The sequence below is a fragment of the Ovis canadensis genome, chromosome 4 (assembly GCF_042477335.2).
Source record: "Ovis canadensis isolate MfBH-ARS-UI-01 breed Bighorn chromosome 4, ARS-UI_OviCan_v2, whole genome shotgun sequence".
Lineage (NCBI taxonomy): Eukaryota > Metazoa > Chordata > Mammalia > Artiodactyla > Bovidae > Ovis > Ovis canadensis.
In genome coordinates, this window is record NC_091248.1 from 26929594 (window position 1) to 26954869 (window position 25276).

The 25276-nt window shown below is 40.3% G+C and overlaps 1 protein-coding gene across 19 annotated transcripts in view; it reads left to right on the top strand.

The window, feature by feature from the left end:
• Nucleotides 1-25276, top strand: part of PPP1R9A (protein phosphatase 1 regulatory subunit 9A) — a 342780-nt gene that overhangs the window by 311237 nt on the left and 6267 nt on the right. For 10 of the 19 annotated variants that reach the window (XM_069587440.1, XM_069587435.1, XM_069587443.1 and 7 more), the window contains 6 exons: nt 1177-1334; nt 1844-2141; nt 8313-8400; nt 8499-8582; nt 22866-23064; nt 25083-25202. In XM_069587440.1, the coding sequence (XP_069443541.1) occupies nt 1177-1334; nt 1844-2141; nt 8313-8400; nt 8499-8582; nt 22866-23064; nt 25083-25202 (947 nt within the window). The remainder of the gene's footprint in view (nt 1-1176; nt 1335-1843; nt 2142-8312; nt 8401-8498; nt 8583-22865; nt 23065-25082; nt 25203-25276) is intronic. The other 9 variants (XM_069587445.1, XM_069587444.1, XM_069587442.1 and 6 more) reach the window with 2 other exon arrangements.

Below are 25276 nucleotides of genomic sequence, written 5' to 3' on the forward strand. Positions count from 1 at the left end.
TGTATGGATATGAGAGTTGGACCATAAAGAAAGCTGAGTGCCGAAGAATTGATGCTTTTGAACTATGGTGTTGGAGGAGACTCGAGTCCTTTGAATTGCAAAGAGATCAAAATAGTCAATCCTAAAGGAAATCAGTCCTGAATATTTATTGGAAGGACTAATGCTTAAGCTGAAGCTCCAATCTCTTGGCCACCTGATGTGAAGAACTGACTCATTGGAAAAGACCCTGATGTTGGGAAAGATTGAAGGCAGGAGGAGAAGGGGATGACAGAGGGTGAAATGGTTGGATGGCATCACCAACTCGATGGACATGAGTTTGAGCAAGCTCTGAGAGTTGGTGATGAACAGGGAAACCTGGCATGCTGCAGTCCATGGGTGGCAAAGAGCTGGGCACGACGGAGCAACTGAACTGAACTGAATGTTCGTGTGTGTGTTTACACATCTTCTTTATCTATCTATTAATGGGCAGTTTACTCTACTTCATCCATAATACTAGTAAATTAAGTACTTGTGGTGGTTTAATTGCTTTTTGTTTTGCTTGGATAGCCTACCTTGTTTTATTTCTCCAGTTATCTTAAATTTGCTGTTGAGATAAGTTCTTTGCTGGTCTTCCTAGAGAGTTCAAAGAACAAGCTAAATTTTCAGAAACTCTGTTTTGAGTGGGAAAGGTATATAAATATTAAGACCAAAGTGGTTTAGTTTTTACAGTTACAGTTTTGGTAACTTTTGCTATAGAATGTTTATGCTGATGGTCACCTTTTGTTACCTGCTCTTTACCTGACTTTTGTAGGTTTTTGTCTTAATTTCTAAGAGCTCTCAACTTTGATACACCTTCTTCTCACATCTTTCTTCATCCAACACTTCAGCATATATCCATGTAAACAAATAAATACTAATGAGTGCTTTGTATAATTATAGGAAGGTTTTATGATCTGTGAATGTTAGGTTTTTGTTGCTGACTTTGGTCATGTTTAGTGTTGGTTTCTTTCTGTAGGCTTTGAACATTTCTCCCAAATCTCATCTTTGTTTCCTTTGTTACCAGACAGACCACCGAGATTCTCACCTGTTTCCTGCCTGGTGTTACTCATAACTTTGATATTTTGTTTTCAGTGTCCATAGTCTCTGTCAGTCCTCTCCAAAGGTTTCACAGATTGTTTTGCAATGTTTTATTTTTAGACTTCAATGAAGCAGTCCCAGAGACAGAGCGCCTGGATTCAAAAGCACTGAAAACTCGGGCCCAGCTCTCCTTGAAGAACAGACGCCAGCGACCGTCTAGGACAAGACTCTATGATAGTGTCAGCTCAACCGATGGGGAGGACAGTCTGGAGCGAAAGGTGAGCACCCCAACCGCCTTCTGACGTGCGACTGGGCTATATCCTTGTTCCTACAGCTTATTGAAAATAATGATTTTCCTGCAGCCAGATTCTGTATTCTAGTTGAAAACAGCTGGAATAGTTCACTTCTTTGTCTCCTAAATTCTTATTCACCTCTGTATATTGTTATAATTCAAATTCTTTCTGTACTCATTCAATGAGCTAACAACCAAGAGCAATATCCATATCGTCATATTTCATGATGGTGCTTTTGATATTCAGCTGTTGATTTTTCCTGGTGGTGAATAATTAATGCACAGGTCATTGTTTTTATTATGTCTTAGGTGTCTGTGTTAGCTACAGTGGTAATATGGTGCATTGTTGTGAATTATGCAGTCTCATCTGTAAACCATCAAAAATTGGTTTTCATAGGGATTTACTAAAAACAAGGTTGGTCTGATTTCAAAGTAAGTATGAAATGGACTGATGATCAGTGGCATAATCTCCTTTATAATCTCTTATACCAACAGCCTTCAAACAGTTTCTATAACCACATGCACATTACCAAATCACTTCTGCCCAAGGGTTTGAGAGCTTCTCCAGAATCAGATTCTGGTGCTTCATCCCTCACTCCAGTGGCTGGCAGTGTGCCCTTCTCGTCTGACCACATAGCTGAATTTCAAGAAGGACCACTGTACTCGGAAGGGGAGCCTTCCTCCTCTGTTGGGGAAGACACCTCACTCTCCTCTCCTTCGAAATCTGATCATGATATGGAAGAACTGCCTTGCCACAATCAAACCACCACCACGAAAATACTACAAGAAAAAGGTACTGTTAATTTTGTTTTTTTTAGCTTTTGTTTTGTCTGACTTCACTAACACCTCAATTTGTGACACACAAAAACAGGGCCTGTGTCTTTTGCATAGCTGATAATCAACACTGCTTTCCATTTACATTACGGGACAGGACAACTCCCTTACTTTTTATCTTTTCCTATCTGATTAGTATTTCACATCCTCAGCAGGTTTCTTGTTGAAGGAAATTCTTCAGGAGGCCTAGAGATTTTAGATAATAGCATCCCATAAAGTTTCAATAAACACTAACATACTCATATAGAAAAAGAATATATATGTATATATATATGGAGGTGAAAACAGTGTAGGTCTTAATCCATTAACTGGTTTTTATTTAGAAGAAATTCTCACAGTAATTTATATTGCATAGGAGGTGATAGAAAATCTGTAGTAAAGATAATACAGCAAGATTAGTCCATAAATTTTAAAATATGTTCCTAGAATTAACATGAGAATTTCATAGCAGTGTCAATAGACTGTTGTCCTTTGAGTTGTATGTTTTAATTAATAGAAGTAATTAAGTTAAATGATGCAAAGATACACAAAAAATAGGCTCATTTTCATTTATTTTATGTAACTAGAGTCTTAAAAACTAGTTAAGATCACATGGAAGAAGAAACTCTTACACATGGAGAGTCATTTTTAAATATGATGGGTCAGAAATCCGCCTGTAATGCAGGAGATGCACGTTCAATCCCTGGGTCAGGGAGATGCTCTGGAAGTGAGCATGGCAACCCATTCCAGTGCTCTTGCCTGGAGAATTCCATGGACAGAGGAGCTAGGTGGTCTATAATCCATAGTGTTGAAAAGAGTCAGACACAACTGAAGTGACTTAGCACACACATCTCTACCCAATCAAAGGCTGTAATCTTTCCATGAATCCATCTTGAATGTAGAAATACAGTTGATTGTGGGGACTCACTTTGTTTTGTAACTTTCAGTAAGCATCATAGCGTTACCCCTGATATTTTCCCTGTGCTTCTTCCCTGAGCCTATTGATTTGCTGGAATTATCTTCCACAGGTTTGGTCCTAAGCACAAGACTTCTAGAAGTTTTGAGGTAAAAATTAAGTACTTAGGGTGTACAAGATCCTTGTGGAGGCAAGAGAAAGTATGTCAAACCTGCTAATTTATTAAGTTGGTGAAGGACTTGTCCTGTGATTTTGGCTTACTTTCAAAAGAATGAAGGCTTCAGAAATTCTTATTAATTAACCTAAATGGTAGATTGTAATAGCACTTTCATAGAAATATACTTGTAACAAGCCCTCCCTCGTCTCCTCAGAAAAAAAGTGTGTATAGACCTTACTTTGTTTGTAAGAAGGCAAAGAGCAGAGGGACCTATTTTGGAGGAAGAGGTTAATACCTTGTATTCCACTGTTTGAGTTTTCAGGTATAATTAGCTATCTGAAAGAAGTATGTTGTAGTCAGAAAGTGGGTCAATCACATATGAAATCTGACTCAAATTTTTTTTTAAAGTGGCTACATCTTGTCTAGATTATTTTCTCTTTTCATTCTAAAAAGCAGGTGTTTCCTCTCAAATTTGGGAAAGTATTACATGGGTTTAATCTGTGCTTCACAGACCATTAGCAGGAATATTCAGCAGAATGTGGTTAGCAGTAATTAGCATGAAAATGTGAGAATTCCTTCTTTTCTCCAAAGACCTCCTTTGCTTGCCACTGCCTCTTCTTTGGGATTCAGTTCATAGCTGCTGTAAGCAGGACCAAGAAAAAGGGGTGGTAGTTTCTTCTCCAGAGATTACGTACTTGAGCTTTCTCATTTTTTATTTTCCTCGGTTGATGATGCTTCTGAGTAACTAGAAAGGAGAAATTAATTAGCTTTTCTAAATATTAACTTTATAAGTAGTCAGTTACTAGTATGATAACCATTATTAGGTATTAGCTATGACTGGATGAAAGTAGTGCCTCACATTCTTTCCTTCCCTGAAGGTTTCCAGCCTTGAAGAACTCTGTTGTCTTCCATGTTTACTAATATTAATCTATTCATTCATGTATTTATTCAACAAATAGTTGAACACCTGCTCTGTGTCCAGCATTGTGCTAATGGCCAAATACACAGTGATGATATTCCATTCTTTCCCACAGGAAGGTTGTAGACTGGAATCCATCTCTATTTCTCTCTGTGTGTGTCTCCCTTGGACAGGTGACAGACCCTGTCTCTATGATGCCCCACAACCATCACCATCAATAACCTTATACTTGATTGCCTTCCCCTCTCATGTTCCGCTGCACTTCGAAAGATGGCAAAGAAATCTGTCAGTCAAGACTCTTTGCAGCCTGTAAAATCCCTGAGTTCTTAGCCATATGAGACAAATCCACTATTCAGAGCAGGACTCAACAGAGGTTGCGTGTGACTAGCTTGGTTTACCTGTGTGTATGTGTTTATATGTGTGTAGTTCCTACAACTCATTGGCATCTCAATAAAGGAACTAGAATGGGGCTACTACTCACAAGTACAGACTGGACTTCATGTTTAAGTCCATACCTAACGTGCCCCTCCAGTGGACTCTGGACTTTCTGCAAAGTGCATCTTAGTTTCACCTCTTTTAGTGGACCCTTTGTACCTGTCCCACTTCCCAGGTAGAGTTAATTATTCTCTTTGATCCCCACAGAAATTTTCGCACTGTTGCTTCTGCTTCTGTCGCTTTGTGTATAATAAGTCTAATCTAGTTTTCAGGTGTGAGACAGGGTTTTCTCATTCATCATATTCATCTTTGTAAATGTGGTCTCTAGTAAGAAGTATGGCATGTAGTTTATATCCATAAGTTTCTTGGATGAATTAATAAGTATGTCTCTCTAGATAATCAGTACAGGTCTTCTGGAACAGAGGTCATCAAATGAAATCCAGCCTCCACCTGTTTTTATAAATAAAGTTTTTTCGGAACACAACCACACTCATGCAGTTCCATGCTGTTTCCATGCTACAGTAGCAGAGTGAGTAGCTGTGACAGTCAGTTGCCCACAGTCTAAGATAATTACATTCTGGCCTTTTACAGAGAAAGCTTGCTGACTCCTAGTCTAGACATACGCTTCCTTCCACTCAACATTGTTGAATAAACTCTGAAATTGTCTTAGTCATTAGTTGCCATTTTTCTAGGTTTTTTTAAAAAGTGATATACCATTACTCTTGGTCTACCAAGGTACCACAAGGTAATAATTAAGTTAATAGCTGTGGTTGATTGCAATCCTCAGTCTGAATCTCTGCTGTTATTGGACATGTAATTGAAGTCGGGTATTTTCTAAATTGTGCTGCGTTGTACTGCATTCGCAAGTCACCATTTTGTTAAATTGTGGGACCTCAGTGGAAACTAGGACAGAAAGACTCCCATTAAAACTGGATATATGATGAATATCTAACTCCATTTAGGGGAAGGAGAATTTCCTTTCCATTTAGGGAAAAGAAAGAATGATATGAGAACTGCTGAAAGTAAGCTGACTGGATAGAGGGGGAAGAGAGTGAGGAGGTTGAAACTGATCCCCGGGCTGCTGGCCTCAGAAAGCATGGTCCCTGTCATTAACAGAAATCAGGAAATCAGAAACTTTATGGGGGAAAGATGATTAACTCATTTCTAGTAGAAGAGGACTTGAGCTCAAGAGAGAAGACGGGGCTGGGAGGTAGACTTGGGAGTCCTTGATGCTGGGAGAGATCGAGGGCAGAAGAGGGTTCCCGAGGATGAGATTGTTAGATGGCATCATCGACTCAATGGACATGAGTTTGAGCAAACTGGGAGATGGTGAAAGACAGGGAAGCATAGTCTGCTGCAGTCCATGGGGTCACAAAGAGTTGGACACAGCTGAGCGGCTGAGCAACAACATAATAGAAGAAGAAGAGGTAGTCAGGCGTCTTGTTGCAGTGAGAATAAGAAGAGTACAGTCCCAGCAATGGTTTAGTATTTAGCTCAGGAGATCAGTTATTACCTTTGAAAATGAAGACCAGCTTGCCAAAGCTTAAAGCTATGGCATCCAGTATGAAGACTTGGACCTCTGATTGCTCAGGAAGGTGGTAATGGAGAGATTTCAAAAAGCCTACTGGAAATTTCAGATACAGCTAAATAAGCAAACAGACAAAACTGTCAAAATTCCTTTTTCTTTTCCTGAAGTCATACCAATCCAGTGTTGGTTTTTATGTGGACTAGAATTTCTAATGTACATTAAAGATGGGTTTGATTGATTTAAGCTGGAGAAGTGCTTTATTACTTAATCTTGCCTCTTTGGCCTTTTGAAAGCATTCATTTAAGTGTGTCTTGGAACACACTTTGGCCAATGTATGAGACAATGATGTAAGGTTGCCTGGCAGCAGGCTCTGTGATGGGCAGAATCAGGCTTTTAATCCCAAGATGTCCAAATAATTGCCATGCTAATAGGTTGTAGAGTGTTGCCGTGTACATTGTCTCATCTCGTCCTCACACCACTCATTGAAACATCTTCCAGCCACCTTTGTTTCCAAAAATAATAAATCCGTCTCCTTTTAACTTCACACAGTCCTAGCCATAAGAGTTGCTCTAGAATGGATTTGGAAGAATATAGTATTTTCTTTTCTTTGACTTCTGTTAGGAAAACTGCAGGCCTGCTTTTTTAATGTCTATTTGCAAAATCACCTTAGAACGAGTTTGTGCCATGTCTGTAGATTTTCTTTAGGTGATTATGTCACATCTGTGGCTGTTTAATTCTGTTACCCAAAGAGTAATGATGCAAATAGGCATAATAAATATTTGAGGCTAGAAGTGGATTTTGACTTGGACATATTTCTGACTTTTCTATTTCATTATATACATTTCAAAATTATTGGTTATTGTAATCAGAGTATCATTAACTGAAACTATGAAAAGCTCATTGCTAAAAATCCTTAGAATGTTTTTCAACATCCTGTGCATCTTCAAAACTTCGAAAAGAAACTTCTACATGAGAACTGTTTGTAAGTTATGTGTATTTAGAAATTTCTCCTGAAATAGGCAAAAAGCATAAGCAAAATTAACCCAGAAGATTAACTGAATACTTTCTTAGGAGAACTATATTCCATGCCACAAAGTTGCTGGATTTTCTTTTAAATTTTAAGAAGATAGACAGACACCCACAGACAATTGAGAAAAAGCAGTTTCCATACACAAATATGCATCAAAGTTAGGACACCCCTTGTTAATGAGCTCAGATGACTGGATGTGCTGGAATGTAATGCCAAACAGCATCTGCTGCGGTATAGTTCCAGGTAGAGTCACAGCAGTTTCTGCCTTGTCCAAGGTGGGATAAGTGCCACTAGTGAGACCTTGTTCCTGCAGCTGACATTGAATTCCATTGGCAGCCTTTCCTCTGATCGGTTTCTGGCATCATCTCAGGTGTCCCCACCCCCCAGCAGCTGCTGTGCTTTTGAATGCCAGCATGACTCAAGACAAGTAAGGATCATTCAGCTCCAAACACCGAGGAGGTTTTGGAGTCTTCCACATCAAGGGAGGCCAGCCAAGCTGTGCTCCAAGCCAACTTCTAAAAAAGACCTTGCAAAGTTGTAAGTGTTTTATAGCTGAGCTCCTGCTTGAGCTGTCTCCCCTATGTCTGTCTCTTCTGTCCCAGTGCTGGCCGCAAGCCATTAGCAAGGGGCAGACCAGAAGGGGAAGGTTTGACTCTCACTTTCTCCCTGAATCTCCCAGACTCTCAGGGGTGACATTCTTCACTGGACTTGGGGCATAGAGGGGAAGTGGCTGGGTTCCTGTCAGAAAGCGTTTAAAAACCCAAAGCAAGAAAGGCATGGAAGACCCAGCCCAGACATTTGAAGCAGAGTTGGAGCCAGAGAACGAACAAAAGAAAGTCATTTGGCCCCTGCTTTGAATGTAAAGGGTGATTTGATAGTGTTTATTCTTGCTTATTTTTCCATTCCACTTTATTTGAAGCTAAAATTCTGTTGATTTTAGAATTGGGCTTCTGTATAACAGGCCCTCTCCTGGTTTAACTGAGTGTTCCTCAACATAGCTGTATCCCGTTTCCTTATAAAAGGCATCCATTATTTTCTTTTACAGTCAGGAATTGAGGCAAACCCTTAGCTACAGAGATGCAGTGACTTTTGACAATAGCTTTTTAAAAATTACAGTAACAGAAAACATGATAATAATCCTTTTTTTACATACATCTATATCCTAGATGGTGCCAAAGGTCCCAAGTCACTAAGGGCATCCAGTTCATTGGTGGTGCGAGGAGGAAAAATCAAGCGGAAGTTCGTGAATCTGGGGTAAGCACCTCACGAGATGAAAAGCAAACCCTCTTTAAGAGAAGGGTTAAAGGAGAAAATGTCCCATTTCCCTTTCTGACTGTGTGCTGTCATTACAGGGCACCTTTGAGGAAAAATTCCAACAAGGGAAAGAAATGGAAAGAGAAGGAGAAAGAAGCCAATAGGTTTTCTCCAGGTAGCAGGTATGGGTGGGTGATTATGAACACAGCTGTGTCTGTGCGTCTGAACTTTCTGACTCCCTGCCATTGTTAACCAAAGTCAGTGGTCAGTATCTTTGTGCTGATGTGATGTACCTAGAGGTGAGATGAAAGAAAAGTTCCATGGTGTGTATTTTTCTTACTTCAGTTATAGCCTACACTTAGACCTACACTTGGTCCATTGGTTTAATTGCAGAATTATGGTCACATGAACAGTTTTAGTAAGTGCTTATCTAAATACAGCATAAATATATCTATGTGACATGTCAGTTAGACATATTTCAACTTTTTTGCCTGGCTACCCACAATGCTTGTATATTCTCCTTTTAAGTCTGAAAGGGTGATTTTGCATTTAAGTACCTTGTTGGCTTTCAAGACTGTTTCTGTCCACCTACATATAAGAAAGACCACTGTCTCTGGACTCAGCTGTTAAATTGATTTTTGCCAATGCCATCAACTATGCTTACTATTAGATAAAGACTGTCCTATAAAGAAATGATCTTTGTATAATATATTGTCAAGCTTTCCCAATTTTATTCTGAGATTGCATAATTGTAAATTTGGCTTTGTATAGGAAGACATTAAGGCACAGATGCGTGCTCTGTTTCAAGTCCAGCTGCCTGGGTTTAAATCAGCGCTCTCCCAGTTACTGCCTTGACAATCTTGGACAGGTTATATAGCCTCTGTACCTTCATTTTCTCTTCTGTGAAATGAGGATAATAAGAGTAGCTACCTCATAACATTAGTGTAAGAGTTAAATGAGTTTTCATGTAAAGCTTTTAAATTGCTACCTTGCACATAAAAGACATTCAAAAATAACAATAAAGATAGAAATCACTATTATTATTATTTGCGAGTTACAAAGAAGTTTTATATTTATCCTTTCATTTGATTCATACAGTAAGATTGGGAGGGGAGATAATAATACTACCCTTTATTGATAAAGAACTTCGCCTTCATAGAATTTAATTGATTTGCCCAGGATTATGCAACAGGCAATTAATGTCAGTTACCTGGAGCTTGGCCTCCTGTCTGGATGTCTTATTTACATTGAATGTCATATGCACTTCCTTAAGCGTCTAATGATGTTTATATTGCTTTATGAATTTAGGGAATCATCCCAAAAGTACAGGCTAAGGAAGAAACAGACAAAATGCTAAGAATAAAGGAACACAAAATTCTTTGCAGACCATTTATCCATTTTATAGGTTGTCCCAAGCCTTTTTTCTCTCTTTTCTCTTTTCTGGCAACTTGGTGAGAAATTGTACCTTCTCCCCATGATTACAGGAGAATGGGGGAGAGGATAAAGGATGGGAAGAGAGAATTCCAAAATTTATTTTTGTTATTCTGGGTTTCCTCTGTGCTGTCCAATGGAGAATGGCAAGAAATCTCTGTTTATATTGAGGACAGGAATCTCAGGGGGAAATTAGGCCATAATGTAACTCAAAAGCAATTTTTAATTTTACATGATTTTGAAATGAGAAATTTAGTGAGTGCCTTAGAATTAAGAATAGAAGAGTATCAAGTATGCTCAGGGGAAAAAACAACAAACGGTGACACCATTTAAGGGAGAGAGAGATGCCCAAATACACTACGGGAGAGACCCTGGGACCCTTCAGGAATGACACTGTGGTCCCCGGGCTCCTGGGGCAGCCACCACCTGTCACCTTGGGAGCACCACCCTCGTTGGGGTGTGTTAAGCACAGGCGCCCAGCAGAGTGGAGACAAGGTTTGACTGAATTTCATAATAGTAGCCAGAGAGTTTTTATGTCCTTGTTTAAACTGCAGGTGAAAATCAAGCAGGTCTTGATTCTCTTGGCAACTGCTCACCTTACTCTAGGCCAAACCACCCATAGCCCACAGTGGGTGGTCATCAGCACGATGCTTAAGCACAGTTAATGCCAGCTTTTGAACCAGCAGCCACCCAGGCTGCCAGTCAGGTATATTTTAAAACATCAATTCTTGTGTCTCTCTGCATCAGTAATCACAAACAATTCACGTGTACAATGTTATAAAATAGTTTTCAATTAGAATCATAGTTTCATAATTATTTATAATTACAGTAGAATGTTGACAGGACTGAAAGGACCTCATATAATTGTAATAATAAGACAGGAAAGAAGAGGGGCTTTTCCTGTTTCCAAAAATAAAATTTTTGAGCTATCACAGTGGTTCGTTAACAGTAATCAAATCTAATGATAGCTTCCGTTCTCCTATGTAAACAAATAATTGGGCCAGAACCTTAGAAAACCTATTCCAAGAAGCACAGTTACTGTCTAGCATACTGCAGTTGAGTTGGCTTCACAGGGTCCCTGAAGATAGGTGGGCGACAAGCCCCAGTGCTGCAGGGTCCCACTGGTCTTCCCAGTGGTTAGAAAAACTGGGAGTAAACTCATCAGGCCTGTGACGTTTTCTCAAAAATGATCCACAAGCTGAGTTAGTAATATTATCTCATAGGCTTTTCATCCATTTCTTTTTTTTTTTTTCTTTTTTTTTTATATTTTTTATTTTTTTTTATTTTTTAAATTTTAAAATCTTTAATTCTTACATGCATTCTCAAACATGAACCCCCCTCCCACCTCCCTCCCCGCAACATCCCTCTGGGTCATCCCCATGCACCAGCCCCAAGCATGCTGCATCCCGCGTCAGACATAGACTGGCGATTCAATTCACATGATAGTATACATGCTAGAATGTCATTCTCCCAAATCATCCCACCCTCTCCCTCTCCCTCTGAGTCCAAAAGTCCGTTATACACATCTGTGTCTCTTTCCCTGTCTTGCATACAGGGTCGTCATTGCCATCTTCCTAAATTCCATATATATGTGTTAGTATACTGTATTGGTGTTTTTCTTTCTGGCTTACTTCACTCTGTATAATCGGCTCCAGTTTCATCCATCTCAACAGAACTGATTCAAATGAATTATTTTTAATGGCTGAGTAATACTCCATTGTGTATATGTACCACAGCTTTCTTATCCATTCATCTGCTGACGGACATCTAGGTTGTTTCCATGTCCTGGCTATTATAAACAGTGCTGCGATGAACACTGGGGTACATGTGTCTCTTTCAATTCTGGTTTCCATTTCTTATAAGATGATAAAAAATGGGCGAGGTCAGTCAATTAGTGATACCCTGCGAGTGTTCCCTCCCTGTATTTGACCTGAGGCCAGACTGTGGTGGAGGTAATGAAGATAACGGCGGCCTCCTTCAGGAGGCCCCGCGCACGCGCTGTGTGCTCAGTGCCGCCAGCCCTGCAGCAAGACGTCGTCGACCCGTGCCTCCGCCCGAGACTCCTGGACACGCACGCGCAAGTCTGGGTCAGTCTCTTGCGGGGTCTCTGCTCCTTTCTCCTGGGTCCTGGTGCACACAGGGTTCTGTTTGTGTCCTCCAAGAGTCTGTTAACTCCGTCCTGGGTAAGTTCTGGTGGCTCTGCGGTGGGGTTAATGGCGACCTCCTCCAGGAGGGCTTATGCCATCCCCAGAGGGCTTATGCTCTGCATCCAGAGCCCCTGCCCCTGTGTCAGGTCACTGCTGACCTGTACCTTTGCAGGAGACACTCAAACACAGTTCTGGCTCAGTCTCTGTGGGGTCTCTGGGTCCTGGTACACACAAGGTTTGTTTCAGCCCTCTGAGCATCTCTGGCAGGTAAGGGGTTTGATTCTGAATGTGATTTTGCCCCTGCTGCCATCTTGCTGGGGCTTCTCCTTTGCCCTTGGATGTGGGGTATCTTTTTTTGGTGGGATCCAACATTCTCCAGTCGACGGTTGTTCAGCAGTGAGTTGTAGTTTTGGAGTTCTTGCGGGAGAAGATGAGCACATGTCCTTCTATCCACCATCTTACGTCAAAACCTTCCTCGGTGATCAGTACAAAGAAATAGAGGAAAGTAATAAGTTGGGAAAGACTAGAGATCTCTTCAAGAAAATTAGAGATACTAAGGGAACAGTTCATGCAAAGATGGCCACAATAAAGGACAGAAATGGTATGGACTTAACAGAAGCAGATATTAAGAGGTGGCAAGAATACACAGAAGAACTATATGAAAATTATCTTCACAACCCAGATAATCACGATGGTGTGATCACTCACCTAGAACCAGACATCCTGGAATGCGAAGTCAAGTGGGCCTTAGGAAGCATCACTACGAACAAAGCTAGTAGAGGTGATGGGATTCCAGTGGAGCTATTTCAAATCCTGAAAGATGATGCTGTGAAAGTGCTGCACTCAATATGCTAGCAAATTTGGAAAACTCAACAATGGCTACAGGACTGGAAAAAGTCAGTTTTTGTTCCAATTCCAAAGAAAGGCAATGCCAAAGAATATTCAAACTTCCACACAACTGCACTCATCTTACACGCTAGCAAAGTAATCCTCAAAATTCTCCAAACCGTGCTTCAACAGTACGTGAACCGTGAACTTCCAGATGTTCAAGTTGGGTTTAGAAAAGGCAGAGGAACCAGCGATCAAATCGCCAGCATCCACTGGATCATGGAAAAAGCAAGAGAGTTCCAGAAAAACATCTGCTTCTGCGTTACTGACTATGCCAAAGCCTTTGACTGTGTGGATCACCACAAACTGTGGAAAATTCTTCAAGAGATGGGAATACCAGACCACCTGACCTGCCTCCTAAGAAATCTGTATGCAGGTCAGGAAGCAACAGTTAGAACTGGACATGGAACAACAGACTGGTTCCAAATTGGGAAAGGAGTACGTCAAGGCTGTATATTGTCACCCTGCTTATGTAACTTATATGCAGAGTACATCACGAGAAACGCTGGGCTGGATGAAGCATAAGCTGGAATCAAGATTGCCGGGATACGCAGAGAAATATCAATAACCTCAGATATGCAGATGGCATCACCTTTATGGCAGAAAACAAAGAGGAACTAAAGAGCCTCTTGATGAAAGTGAAAGAGGAGAGTGAAAAAGTTGTCTTAAAACTCAACATTCAGAAAACTAAGATCATGGCATCTGGTCCCATCACTTCATGGCAAATAGATAGGGAAACAATGGGAACAGTGTCAGACTTTATTTTTTCAGGCTCCAAAATCACTGCAGATGGTGATTGCAGCCATGAAATTAAAAGATACTTGCTCCTTGGAAGAAAAGTTATGACCCACCTAGACAGCATATTAAAAAGCAGAGACATTACTTTGTCAACAAAGGTCCGTCTAGTCAAGGCTATGGTTTTTCCAGTAGTCATGTATGGATGTGAGAGCTGGACTATAAAGAAAGCTGAGCGCTGAAGTATTGGTGCTTTTGAACTGTGGTGTTGGAGAAGACTCTTGAGAGTCCCTTGGACAGCAAGGAAACCCAAGCAGTCCATCCTAAAGGAAATCAGTCCTGAATATACATTGGAAGGACGGATGCTCAAGCTGAAACTCCAATACTCTGGCCACCTGATGTGAAGAACTGACTCATTTGAAAAGACCCTAATGCTGGGAATGATTGAAGGCAGGAGGAGAAGGGGACGACAGAGGATAAGATGGTTGGATGGCATCACTGACTCGATGGACATGAGATTGAGTGAACTCTGGGAGTTGGTGATGGACAGGGAGACCTGGTGTGCTGCAGTCCATGGCATGGCAAAGAGTTGGACACGACTGAGCAACTGAACTGAACTGAACTGAAAGAGTAGAGAGCTTATGTTGTTCCTTGTGGAGACAAAATGATTGAAATACATGACCAACATGAAACAAATAGATGAGTTTGAAATAAGGAGAAGACAAAATAAGGAGAAAAATGCAGAGAAATGTGATTTGGTTCTGTCCTTTTCAAATACATACTCAGTGAACTTTCTGATTTAACCAGGTTACACAGCAGATAACCAAAGCAGGAAACAGTTGTCAGCTCTTGTTCATCCTTTAAAGTATACACCAGAGTAAGATAAAGTGCTCTCCTTAGAGTGAGGAGCCAGTGGTACCAGTAGAGTGTCCATTCTGGAAACGCTCTCGGCTCAGTCACTGAATGGGAAGCCCTGGGAGCAGACGTGTATCTCAGAGCAAGGCTAGATGGTGGCAGGTGGGAAGATGTCGAGGGAGGGAGACAGCGCTCCTCTGTGGAAGTGAGTCTGCTTCCTCCTTTAAAGTCTGAATAGTGGAGAAGATGCAGAGCTGGAATCCAGTGTTCATCCTGATTTTGCCACAGGTAAGTCTCTGAATTCCTCGCCGAAACACAAGCGAGGCCAACTAAAGCTAGATGGTTTGTGACTCCCCACCCATCTCTGTCTGCATCATCCAACGCGGTGACCTCTCGTCAGGTGTGGCTGGGGAGCACTTGAAATGTAGCTTGTAAATACTGAGATGCATGCTCGATTTTAAAGACTTAGTATGGGAAAAAAAATTATACGAAATATCTTGATCTTTTTATAATACTGACTGCATGTTGAAATAATATTTGAATATTTGAGATAAAAATAAAACAAAAATTAATTTTACTTTTTTTCCATGTGGCTAACTAGAAAATTTTAATTTACATATGTGATTCATATTATATTTCTGTTGGATAGTGTTGATCTATATGATTTTATGAAAAACATACTCTTGATTTCTAACTCATTATTTTGTTATTCTAAAAATTAGCAAGTATTCATTTGCTCGTTTACCTTTTTTTATCTATATGTACTCCTCTTTGTTCCAAATATTATTTTATGATACAACAATATAATTTATTTTTAAAGTAAATTAGATAGGGAAAAACAAGATAAAATAAAAAGTAAAATTGGTACTTAAGATAGAACATCTTCAGCAGTACTTCATAGTAACTGACAGTGGCCCCCGTGAAAGCCAAAAGCATAATGTCAAAGCGGTTAAGAACCTGAGTTCACATCCCAACTCTGTCTGTCACTTGTCCTCCTGAGCAAGTCACATAACCTCTCTGTACCTGAGTTTTCTTACACACTTACCTCTTCAGGTCATTAGAGGGATTGGGATTGCATTTAACCACATTTTAAGTCCTTACTAAGTATAAATGGCTATCATCATCATTACTACTTAAGATAATTTTTATTGCAGGGATATAAAAATATTCTCTATGTATTTTGCTTACAATCTCTTTTATGCAGGGTTGACTTTAATAATATCTTGAATAATACTTGGACTGTGTGGACTGTAGTTCAGACCACTCTTCATAGATGCCGTTTCTCTCAAAGATAAATCAAAGCACTATAGTGAGTTTTGAGATTATACCGAGAGACAAGTACGTGAAGGGTAGTTCTGCTTTGTTGCAGAGCAAGGGCAGAGCCTCTGCTACTGAGTGGGGGAGGAAACACGCCCTTTCAGAAGAGCTAAGAGCAAGATGAACCACAGAGAGGAAAACCTAAATCTGCCTAAACCTGGTCTGGAGAGGAGCCAAATTTTTCCCTAAAAAATATTTATAAACAAAAATGTAGTTATAAATGCCAGTGGAGGATGGCGATCAGAAATTGGCAGAATAATTTGAACCTTTGAGCTTGGAAAGTTTTAAAGCACATGTTTGCAAGCCGTTAGGAGCCATGAGCAATGATGGCAGAAACTCAGTAAAGCACCGCCAGAGAGCTTAACCTTGGCCATGGGCTCCTAGGCGCTCTCCCTTTCACTGGGTGTTTTCAATGCCCAAAGGTAGCTTTGTCCTTAAATTTGTGTTATAAATATAAAGTAATTAATAAAGTCTCCCAATTTTACAACCTAACTTTTTTTTTGAGTTTCAACTCAACTTACAAATCTCATTTTGTATATACATCTAATAAAATGTTATGTGAAATAAAGGCAGTCACTTTCATGAAGACCTTTAAACAATATTAGCTTAACCTCAGGAGAGCAGACTCATTGCCCCCAAATTGTCCTGTTTTAGGTGCTTTTATAAATTTAATCTATTTCGTTTTCCTTTCAAGTAATTGCTGTGCCTGAAACCTGACACGTTAACATTCCTAACAAATTAGCACTTTTCATACTTAAAAAAACTTTTCAAAATCTAATAAATTAAAATAGCTATAGTGACTCTAAAGGTCCCAGTACTCTTATCAGTGTAGTTATTTAACTTAACTAGTTAAATCTGAAGTCAGTTAAATATATTAGACAATAGACAAGTTTCTCAGATTTCTAATGCAAATTTTTATAGATACTAAGCAATACACTTATTACTCCAGAGCTAACATTTTTATTTTTATAATATAGATTTTATTTATATTGTCATCGTGCTGTTTCATTTTATATCTTCCCAGTATGGGAAAGACTCATCTCCATCTAAAATTAGAAAAATATATTTTTCCCTCAACACCCCTAGGTTCTCCAACTGAAGCCCTGTAAATTAAACTGACAGAAGACAGTTAATAAGGGAAAGGCATACAAATATATTTAATGTAATTTTTATGAGACACAGGAGCCTTCATAAGGAAATGAAGACCCAGAGAAGGAGTTAAGCCCAATGAATTTTTACAGTAGATTTGACAAAGTGTAGAAAGTTGTGGGGAAATGTGATAGGACCAAAAGGTATGAGCTAAGAGTGGTAAGCTGAGGAAATTCAGCAAGTCCTGTTCATTCATTTGTTCAGATCCCTCTTGGTACCTGTGGAAATGTCTACTCCTCTCCTCTAGATGTAGGAGGGCACCTCTTACCGCAGGGTCTTATGACCTGGTTCAGGGAGATGTGGGAGGCCAGAGAGCTCTTCCTGCACCTGCCGTTTCTCAAATTCCTTCAGTTTAAAATATTGAAAATACTAGATATGCCTAGGTGCCATATTTTGGTGTAGCATTTCCTAAACCCCATCATAAATTAAGGTTAAGCACTTTATAGTGACCATCTCAGATGGGCTGTTGATTGTTGACCAGATATTTAGACTATAACTCAGAATCTAGACGCAGGATGTGTTCAGTGTTATTGGCCTGGCTGCAGATGGACACCTCTTCTTGTAGCTATTACCTGTTCAGGCCTTTCAGTTGCATTCAGAAGAGGCTGGCTTTACAGCTTCAGCCTCCTTGGTGAATGTTAGAACCTTACAGAATCCCTTCAACTGATTTAAGTAAATGGAGGTCTGCAACCCTGCCTCTGGTTGCATCTAACTTTCTTCACTTAATCTCCTTTACCACCTGCTTGCTTTCTATATTCTGTTTATACTTTCTCTGTTCTTGCAGTTTCTGAACACCTAATTATATTTTGATGACTCCAGTTATATTCTGAGTATTTTATACACCTTTTATTCAAAGTTAAACTGAAAAAATTCACCAAGGAATGTTTACCTGCGCAACTTAATTTTGGGGTGCTAGCACCGGGATAAACTGGTTTCAAGATGTGTACAAATTGGTTAATTGTTTTATAGAGTTGCTAATTGTAAACCATTTAAAGGCCAGGAGACAGTTACTGCCCCCACCACACACCACAAAAATGACATTTTGGGATTATGGAGACTTAACTTGAAACCATGCTTTCTCCCAGTTCCTACGAATAAAGCTCAGGGGGACATCCTTGGTGGTCCAGTGGTTAAGACTCAGTGCTTCCACGGCAGGGGACACAGGCTTAACCTCTGGTCAGGGAACTATCATCCCATATGCCGTGCCACCAAAAAAAAAAAAAGAAAATGAGAGTTTCCAACAGGGATGTAACAGTAATTTATGAATCTAGTTTTTCCAAAAGTGATAGTGAACCATTACTGTATAAACTATAAAAGAAAAATAAGCATAGAACACATACCTGTGTTGATCCTCCAAAAGTTATTTTCAGATCTATTAATTATTCATCTCTACCAATCATGGTTTTTCAAGGGGATTATCAAGGATCTAGATAGAGTTTATGCCCCTTGGACCATAATCTGCCCTCAAACTCTAAAATGTTAAGAAAAGGAAGGAAGAATTTTATGTTATTCTTAACAGATTTCTCCATGGCACCCCACTCCAGTACTCTTGCCTGGAAAATCCCATGGACGGAGGAGCCTGGTGGGCTGCAGTCCATGGGGTTGTGAAGAGTCGGACACGACTGAGCGACTTCCCTTTCACTTTTCACTTTCATACATTGGAGAAGGAAATGGCAACTCACTCCAGTGTTCTTGCCTGGAGAATCCCAGGGATGGGGGAGCCTGCTGGGCTGCCGTCTCTGGGGTCGCACAGAGTCGGACACGACTGAAGCAACTTAGCAGCAGCAGCAGATTTCTCCACAAAGTGAAACAGTCTGTAAGAGTGATCAATCATAGAATAACCATTACCAAACCCTCTCTGCTCCTTTTGTAGACTCAACAGTTGAGTTTATCCAAAAGGAGATTGGCATTTGTTTCAGAAAAGTTGGTAAGCTGATAGGTCTATAATTTTAAAGTAGTGGAGAATTTTATTTCTTAAATGAATGTTCTATACTCTAGTTCCAAGCAAATGGAAGCAAACCACTGTTCTATTTTTGAAGGACACTTGGAACCACACAGAGGTTCCATCAGCTCAGAGAGCTTTAGAGTCAGGGATACACAAAGAAATGAGGGGGACAGGATACAGCCTCAGCAGAGGCACAACCAGACCTCCTGGAGAACTGGAACATAGTTTTCAAAGTATCCCAGGAGCTGGTGCTTTGCAACTGTGAGGACAGTTGCTGTCTCCTTAGGAGTGGGCTTTTGTTGCTTTCTATGTGACTGTTCCTTTGTATCATCGATTATCTTGGTGTAGAAAGCTAGTGCAGAAAGCCTCTGGATGTCATCCAGGGCTGAACTTCCATGACTTCACCATTGTCACATTATGGCCTTCAGACCCATCTTCAGTGCTGGATGTACAAGTCCACACGGAATTATTTGTCTTGAGTATTTTCCTGACAGTGAGAATTTTATGAAAGGGTTTAGTGAGATGTGGTCTTAGAATTTTGTTTGAAACATTACCCGGCTAGGATTTGAGCTACCAAAAGTCATTTTCATAGGTCTTAGAATGACAACAGTCAGGCAATAATATTCCTACTTCCTATCTATTAAAAGTTGTAGTGGTGGTGGTTTTAAAAGCACTGTTACAAAAGCAGTTCACTTGGGCATAGGACAGGATACTCATGCGGTTGTTAATAGTGGCCTATTTATAAACTTGAAAACAGTATCCATATATTTTAAGTACTACCATACCTTAGTTGAATTACATATGGAACTTATAAAAAAAATTCCCATGTTACTTTGATTACAACTGGTTCAGAAATTTATAACCAAAGAGAAAAATAAACATCAGGCCCAGGTTATCTCATATATCCCCAATTATAAGAGTATGAGACGACAGAGAAAATGTTTTTATGTTTTAAAGCATATAAAAGATATTTTATATAAAATATAAAAAGTCTTTAAAGCATGAAAAATATTTTTATGTTTTAAAGCACAGTTAGAGCTTTCTGAGCACTTTTACTGGAATGTGGGACTGAGCTAAAAGATAAGCCTGAGAAGTTAAATTTTGGCTAACTAGATTTACCTGCAGAGAGATTTACCTCCCCAGAGGTATGCCATTATGTTTTCTAGGATTGGGGATGGGGAGAGGGGCTTTGGGACCCAACTCCATGGAGATGTTTTAGGGGCTATAAAGCTGGAGACATGAGTCTTACCTTCCTCTGACATAGATCACTTTCCAAAGCATAAGAACCCAAGATCCTTCTCAAGATGAACTTGTTTACATTAAAGGGATAAGATCTCTCTCCCTCTCTTAGAGAAGAGAAGGGGGACAGCTGTCCTTCTCCTGTATAACCTTACAGATTCATATTTTTAAAAATTCCTCACATATAATGTTGACCACATATAGAATGACAACTGGTTGTCATTGTGTTACCCTGGAAAGAGGAAACTAGGGCATGGGAAACCAGTGCAGTGACTTCCTATAAGTAAATAATAATCTATTTCTGCACCAGAAACCTCAAATTTAGACTCAGGATAATATTCATAAATACAGATATTAAAAACATTTTAGTGAGTTCAGCTATATATTAGAAATGTCGATTCCAGGTCAACTCCGTCTCCCCCAAATTCTAACTTCGTAAGTCCAGGTACTCAAGAATTTGTGTTTATATAGCTGCCCCAGGTGATGCTTACTTATCAGACTTACTTGGGGAACCACTGCACTGGTCCATGATCCAGAAATAAAAAGTGGACTTCCCTGGTGGCGCAGGTGGGAAAGCATCTGCCTACAGTGCTGGAGACCCGACTTTAGTCAGTAGTTCGGGAAGATCTCCTGGAGAAGGAAATGGCAGCCCACTTATGTATTCTTGCCTGGGAAATCCCATGGGCGGAGGAGCCTGGTGGGCTACAGTCCATGGGGTCGCAGAGAGTCAGACGCAGCTGAGCGCCTCCGCTCACTCGCAGGAGACCAGTCTGCCTCTGCTAGTGCGCTTTCCTACGCTCAGTTAGTGTAACCCCGCCCCACCCCCCATTTTTGAATAGCAAATGGATTTAAGAATATAATTTTTTTTACGTTAAACTTTAGGATAAAGTTGAAGGTTGGCATATTTCTGGTTGGTCATTCTCTATTATCCTTGCAGACCCCTTTTAAAAAAATAAATACAAAATTAAAATCATATCTTCTGTATTCTTTAGTGTGATGAACACTTTTACTCATCCAACCTGTGACCTCAGTGCTGCTAAAACCTCACTGACTTCTGCATTCTCTTTAGTTATTGTTCTCATAACCCCTTTACATTTGTATATTGCTTTACAGTTTGACAAGATGCTTTTATAATAATTGTCCCATTTGATTCTCACAGTATGCTTTAGAAATGAACAGAAATTATTAGGAGCTGTATCATCTATGTAAATTTGAAATGTGCAATATTTCAAAAGAATGTGAAATGAAATGTGAGGTTGAGATTCAGTATACCTCTGGGACATAAGTTGCCCGTAAGCCATGCTGTTGAGGCACTTTTACTTGAAAAGGAATCTCTTTGTTGACATGACATTCAGTTCAGTCGCTCAGTCTTGTCCGACTCTTTGCAACCCCATGAATCGCAGCACGCCAGGCCTCCTTGTCCCTTACCAACTCCCGGAGTTCACCCAAACTCATGTGCGTTGAATCGGTGATGCCATCCAGCCATCTCATCCTCTGTCGTCCCCTTCTCCTGCCCCCAATCCCTCCCAGCATCAGGGTCTTTTCCAATGAGTCAACTCCTCGCATGAGGTGGCCAGAGTATTGGAATTTCACCTTCAGCATCAGTCCTTCCAATGAACACCCAGGACTAGTCTCCTTCAGAATGGACTGGTTGGATCTCCTTGCAGTCCAAGGGACTTGTAAGAGTCTTCTCCAGCAGCACAGTTCAAAAGCATCAGTTCTTCGGTGCTCAGCTTTCCTCATGGTCCAACTCTCACATCCATACATGACCGCTGGAAAAACCATAGCCTTGACATTAACAGCTAACAAATAATAAGTACTATATCAGTTATCACTTGAACTTACTGAGGGTGCCTTCTTCCAAAATGCACAGAAACTGCTGCCCATTCCTGCCTTAGCTCTTGATGATTTTTTTAACCAAAAGATAAATATAAATATGCAGGTGGTTGCAGTAAGAAAACAAAGTCTGTTTTCAAACTGTTTTTCAAATGCCTTTGAGTCCTTAAAATGTTAAACAATAAGCACAGACCTTTCTACATTTACAGTTTTCAAAGCACTTTCACACATATCTAATTTAATTCTTAACCACATAGAAGTTACGTAAAATATCCACCTTTTATGGATGAGGAAATAGAGGCAAAGAAGGCCCAAGGTAACGTACACAGGAAGTGAAAGACCCCGGACATCCAAGTAGTGTTTCAGGACCTCTAGTCTGGTGCTCCTCCTATGATAAGGCACTAAAATCATGATGAAAACCAATAAGGTGTGTATTCTGCTTAAAGTATCATGAGCCCAGAAATTTCCAGTTATGAAATATATCATTTTCTAAAGTCTCAGGCTCTTGGGAACTTGTGTTCCGAGGAGGTCAGGGCAAAATGCTGCTTTTGAGCTCATGTCACTGTGAGGCACTGCTGTGTGACCCAAATAAAGGGAACACTGTGGTCATTAACTCAAAGCAGTTCCTAAAAGACCGTGCCCCTCTCTGATGCTAATTTATCCACACACATTTATTCCCATTTCAAAAAAGTCATCATGGCAATGGTGATACCAAAATACTTATCATTGTTATAACATCCATTTAGATGCAAAAAAAGGTTAATGTTCTGGTCAAAAGTGCAAAATTCTGTACTCTGTTGTGTAGAACAACTTCTCAAACCACTACTTCAAACTGTATTCAGAGCCCCTTAAAAATTCAGTTCAGGAAGTTTGCCATCTGCCCGTTTCCTTTGTCTGACACAGCTCTTCTTTCCGTGACCCAGGATCTTCAGATGCAGGCTGGAAACCTGGAAACGGGCGCCATCCTCCACTGCTCAGGCCTCCACACGCTCAACTGGCCTGCCTTTCTCATGGTTTAATGAAAGCCGAAAAGGATACTATTCCTTCAGGAATCTGCCTTCATCTGCAAGCCCCCTTCAGCCTTCTCCTGAAGCTCTAATTTCAGATAAAAAGGGGTCTAAGGTAGAAAACACGTGGATTTTAAAAAGCAAACAAGAAAACCCCGATCCTTTCTCCTCTTCAGTCTTTGGAAAGCATCCTCAACTTATGTGTGTACTCTGGATTTGAGAAACCACTGATAACACTGCAATAAGCAATGCATGGTATTTTTGTGTTGGGGAGAAAGAAAGCCTTATTTAACCACCACCTTCTTTAATACTATTCCGTTCTAGATTGTATGTTAATCTTTGATTTGCCTGTCTTTTCACATATTGCTATTTAATCTCAGTTTGACAGTTAAGCCATGCTGGGAAAGATGCCTTTGAATCCTGGAACAGTATGATAAATCTGTTTACCAAGTATTCCACTTTAAATTACATTACAAAACTATTTTTGCTGTGCTCTTCAAGATTTACTAGAAAACAAATAAATTTGAGACTGAATATGTGTTCAATATATCTAAATGAAACCCTTTCAAACAAATCAATGCTGACATAGCATCCTTACTTATTTCTTTTAAATCAAACTTCCGTGTTGATAAACTGCGATCATTCTATCACCAGAGTTTTTTAACTTCAGCAGAGTGGGGAATTATATGCTTATTTGTTTTTAAGTGCATGACAGTTATTTCCAGCATGACGCTGCAAACTTTACCTAACAATTTATTGAAACACATGTGGTAGCTAACTTTCATGTGTTGTTTGGTCTCCTTTTATCTGTGTTCACTTTTCTTTCTCAAACAGTAACCTGTGACTAATGTTACTTGAATTTAACTCTTTTCTTGGGGTCAACAGCTCATAATGTTTTGACAGAGTTTGAGGTTGTATCTCCACTGACAGTATCAAATGGTAATGTGCTGTGTTAAATGCTCTCATGCTTAAATGTTTTACTAGCTTAGCTCCTTGTGCTCTGATTTCATCTCCTTTTCTGAAGTTTTAGCAAACCTTCGGAGTTTGGCACTGAATTCTGTAGCCTCTGCCATGGTTTTTATTCTTGACAACCAACTAAACGCAATGCAGGGGAACCTAATGGGAAACTGTAACAGTCCAGTTCCTAAGGAAGTGGACTAAGAAACAGGATGGTGTCGGTCAGGTGCTTAGAATTCCAGAAAAGGCAATGCTTCTAGAATTATTAGCAAAAGAAGTTTTGGCAACTGCAGACCACATTGGTCTTGAAACATTTTCAGTCTTGGATCTGAGAAATCTGAATGTTGTTTGAATAATTCCAGCCTTATCTTGCATTGGAGAGACTCTCGAGAATTTGGTTTGAAATGTTTTCACAAATGCAACTATGTCGTCATTGTGAGTTGATTTGACTGTAATATCCACTGAACATTTTCATAAAGTTCTGGGGAAGCTTTCATAAAGTTCTGACACACCTGACCTCCCCCAGCCCCAGGTGATTGTTTGGAAACGTGTGTCTGGCCATGCTCCAGCCTCTTTGGTACTCCACTGGTGCTGTGCGAGAGTTGTATTTTAGCATGTAACTACGAGCGTAATGTCAGATTGTGACCTCCCCCAGAACTCATCATGTTGAAGGTTGCATCCAGGAGAGGATCTGCCATTTCTCACGGTGTTTATCACGGCCAGCAGCAAGCAGTCCTTCCCAGGGGGAGCTCAAGTTACCTTTCTAATATGGATTGCCATCTGTTCCTAATAACTCAGGCTCGCCACACCATCTTGTATTTTTACTTACACTGTTACTCATCACAATTAGGGCCAAAGAAGATAGGCTTATTAACATTACTTCTCTGAGCAGTTGTAGAGGGTAATGAATACTGTACCCTTGAAGAGAGATTGAAGACTCATTTCTCTAAAATGCCTGTCCTCTCATGTGATAGGGAAGGAGCCCAGAATTCTGTGTCCAGCACAGAAGGCCAGAGTTCTCAGCCACTGTTGGGCGAAGGCCACCCAACCAAATATGCATCTCTTCTAAGATGACTTTAGAACCTCTCCAAAGAACCTCTCTAAAGCTTGTAAGCAGACTGCTCTCTGGTCCACTCACCATGCTCATTTAACACTGAGCTTTATTTATTCTTTCAGAATTTTGCCTTCAGTGACGATTTCAGTCCTAGTAGCACCAGCTCAGCAGACCTGAGCGGCCTGGGAGCAGAGCCCAAAACGCCTGGACTCTCTCAGTCCTTGGTGCTCTCATCCGATGAGGTATGTGCACGGCACAGGCGGCGGAGCTGCCTTCTCAGATAGAGCACGTGACCCGTAAACTGTCGCAGAGGAAA